Below are 3,640 nucleotides of genomic sequence, written 5' to 3' on the forward strand. Positions count from 1 at the left end.
GTTTTTGGCCGCTATTTGCGCGAGAAGTACGACAAAGGTAAGGGCAGCCGTGGATAATCTTCTCCATAGCTAGTATGTAGGGCGAACATGTCAAATTTTAGTTGTCCAATGGCATGTCCTGATGTAGTAGCTGGACGATGTGTGTTGCATCGTTTACATAACGTTTCATGTCTTTGTATAGATTAGAGGTGTGCTAATTGAGGTGTCCGGTTGTGTGGAAGAAAATTTAAGTGTGTCCGGTCAGTACACATGGACTCATCCGCGGGCGTTTAGTGATCCAAATTAGCAAGTTTCCGCTGTAAATACTTTTACAACAACGTGCATAAAGACATCCTGGTTGTTATCGACAAGATCGGGCCGGCTTCAACTGGGGAACGATGACAGTACCTTGTTAGAGGCTCGTTCTGGTTGCAGTTTGGTCGTTCAGTAATCCAGAAACCTCTATGTAATTTTTATTACATTGAAGATGTTTTCTAGTTTTGGTGCTTTTCTAGTTTTGGCAGCGTCACGCTCTAGCGCCGCCAGCTTCTCCTCCAGCTTCATCTTGTAGTCGACAGAGAAAGCCACGCAGTTCGCTGCCTGCATGGTGTCACCGTCGACCCACAAGCAACAAATCACGCAAAGATAACAGCGGAAGACAATGTTGTCGGCACTTAGCATGGAGCGATTTGCTGTGTATATACCTGGAGCAATGCTGAGTGGGTGTACGCGAAGACATCGGATGGTTTAGCTTCGGTCAACTCGCGCTTCTGTGATGGTGTGAGAACGCTCTCCAGCAACTTCCGCGGGGCCGTCCAGTCAGTCGCGCCGGCAGCGCCTTCCTCACCACTAGCGTAGGGCTCGGGCACCGGAAAGTACCGTGGGGTGGGGCCAAAGCCCGGCGGGGAACACCGGCAGGACGCCGAGCCGATACGGTCATCAAGAGGCAGGCTGCTCAGCTCAGAACGGCGAGGTCCCTCTTTCGACGTTGCCTCCTCTTGCTTTATCTTCTTCCCGGACAACGCCGGCGGCCTGTCACTGTCCGGCTCTGTTTTCACCTTCTCCGCCCGCAAGCTCTTAGTCATGTCGCGGATGGCTGGTTGGGTCCCTAGCACACAACCCAGCAGTGTAATGTAATTATGTAAATCATCTCACTGAACGCATGTACTTCTGGACAGAGTGGAGAGTCGGAAGCACGTTTTTACCTTTGTCACCACTAGAACGATGAGACTGCTGGGGCGGCGGTGGCACTGGTGATGCACCGGTGAGGCTGGAGAAGAAGGCTGCGCCAAGATTGACCTTCTCGGAGAGGTACGTCCCGAGATCGATCGGGAGGACGCGGTCGCCTAGCAGCTTTAGGGCCGATGCCTCATCTTCGGTTGTCAGCACCGGATTAGTAGTGGAGCTCGTGGACGCCGTCTCGCGCCAATGCACGGGGCACGGCCATTGATCCGGCGACGTCAAGAAGAAGAAACCCTCCTTCCACCCTTCGTCAGAGTTGGATGAGGTCAGGCCGGTGAAGATCGACATGGCGACGTCCTTGGACTGGAAACAGTACCAACCTCTGAGGAGGTCGAACATGACCAGCTTGAAGGAGCAGCGGAAGACGGCCAGCGACGGCCGCACGCCTGCGTCTTGGCAGAGCGCGACGAAGCCCACCAAGACGCGCCACCCGCTGGGCGCGAGCTGGCCGGGCGCGAGGCCGTAGTGTTTGAGCGCGTCGACGAAGAAGTCGTGCAGAGGGAAGCGCACCCCGGCCTCCAGCGCGTGCGCGTACACGCACATGGACCCTCTCGGAGGCGGCCGCGTGGATGCGCACAGGTCGCCGGCCGGAAGCCCGGCGAACTCCCTCCGCACGCCGAACTTCTTGAGGAGGTCGTCGACGGCTTCCTGGGTTTGGAGCGACGACGTGTAGCGGTCGGCAGCAAACCCCGAGAGCCCCATGGCTGCGGCGCCGTTGGCGGTGCCGTCGGCGTTGCCTGCATGCGTGGCGCAGGCGCGGGGAGAGAGAGGTGGGGCGGCGCCTGGGATCTTAACGGAGGACGAGTGGAAGTCCTTGGAGGAAGGCATCATGAAGTTCTTGGGTGTGCTCGCTCGCTCCGGGGTGGAAGAGAAGTAGTATTTTGGTGAGCCTGCCTCTATGCTCTATGGTAGTATACCGTTGAAAGGGCAACAAAGGCACATGCACACTCGCACACCGCCCTGTTCATAGGACCTGCTTGAGTATTTGCCTAGTTTAATGTCCTTGGAATATGTGCCGTCACTCGTTAGTGAGATTAATTAGGCGCGTATACGCTTTGAACTTCAGAGCGGGGGCTCCAAGGCACATGCACACTCGCACACCTGCTTGAGTGAGCTGACTACGGGCTTTTCTGAGGGGTTTTTAGTGGCTACGCATGGTACGATGTGTCTCGGTTCGTCGTTGTTCACTGAGCGGAGCGAGCTGGTAGGAGCGTGCATGCGCGTAACTCGTTGACCTTTTTTTTTTGCCTGAAGTAGCTTTTGTAGCATGCGCAGCCATTATTTGACCCTTTATTTCTTTGTTCAATTTATTTTCATTGTGTTTTTTTACGTGGGGGCTTTCTTTTGCATTTTGTGCTCATTTCAAGGCACTTGTTACAGAAAAATGCATCGTACTCAGCTCATTATTCTTTTTCGATGTGGATTGTTTGTCCTTTTTGTTTTTGTTTTCTCTAGTAACTTTTTCTCTTTTATTTTGGTAATTTTTCTACACCAAAAATAAGGCGTATAGATCGCAAAGAATTTTGAACATTGGATTTACAAATTCTCATTAGATGTAAAATGGTTAAGTCCCAGTTAATTCCCTAAATGTACAATTCATACGCCCATATTCATGTTTTTCCGGCCAGCTTTTGTGTCATTTAGCGGTGTGCCATGTTTACGTGTCACATGAAGCCCACACCCCCACCCCTGGGTTGTTGTTCCTTTCTGTCCGATCCATGGGTGGGATGTGTTTACCTCTGTGTGGGTTGCATTTTATATGTTGTGAGAACAACCATTTCATTTTTTGTTTGTTTTTCTCGAGAAGTTGGTGGAAACAAATGAGAGGGAGAGAGTCGTGATAGAGAGACGCGTGATATGTGAGGTTTAATCATTCTCCATTCTCTCTTCGTCTCGTCTATTAACTAGTTTCTCACTCACTTTAATTTTTTTGTTTCATCAATTATTTTCATTTAATTTTATTTTATATTGTTGTTGGGGAGGACAACGAGTTGGGATTTCAAGAGAGCATTTGACTCACAACTGGGTCGTAGTTTCTTTCATCCCAATTGCAAAATCGTCACTGATTCACAACCGGGCCTGTGGTTTGTTTTTCATCCCAGTTGCAAGTCCATCAATGACTCATAACTGGGCTCATAATCTGTAGTTGTCCCAGTTGCAAGTCCACCCTCGACTTGCAACTCGTATCATAGTTTTATATAGTTATCTCGGTTATAAGTCCAACCTCGACTCGCAACTATGTCTGTAGTTTGTTTTATCCCAATTGCAAGCCCACCCTTGACTCACAACTGGGCATGTGTTTTGTCTTTCATTCCAGTTGCAAGTCCATCATTGACTCATAACTGAGACTGTAGTTTGTTTCATCCCAGTTACAAGTCAACCCTTGACTCGCAACTGAGCTCATAGTTTCGTAGTTGTC

General features: G+C 50.5%; 2 protein-coding genes across 2 annotated transcripts; both read right to left on the reverse strand.

The window, feature by feature from the left end:
• Window positions 1–342: 342 nt before the first annotated feature.
• LOC125525795 lies at window positions 343–1,076 on the reverse strand. The gene has a single exon (XM_048690804.1). The coding sequence runs from the start codon at window positions 1,062–1,064 to the stop codon at window positions 654–656; it is 411 nt and encodes a 136-aa protein (XP_048546761.1). The 5' UTR covers window positions 1,065–1,076; the 3' UTR covers window positions 343–653.
• Window positions 1,077–1,125: 49 nt separating this feature from the next.
• LOC125518443 lies at window positions 1,126–2,049 on the reverse strand. The gene has a single exon (XM_048683279.1). It carries the CDS (start codon window positions 2,047–2,049, stop codon window positions 1,126–1,128), a length of 924 nt encoding a protein of 307 aa, XP_048539236.1.
• Between the last annotated feature and the right edge of the window lie 1,591 nt (window positions 2,050–3,640).

This window comes from Triticum urartu, chromosome 7, assembly GCF_003073215.2.
Source record: "Triticum urartu cultivar G1812 chromosome 7, Tu2.1, whole genome shotgun sequence".
Lineage (NCBI taxonomy): Eukaryota > Viridiplantae > Streptophyta > Magnoliopsida > Poales > Poaceae > Triticum > Triticum urartu.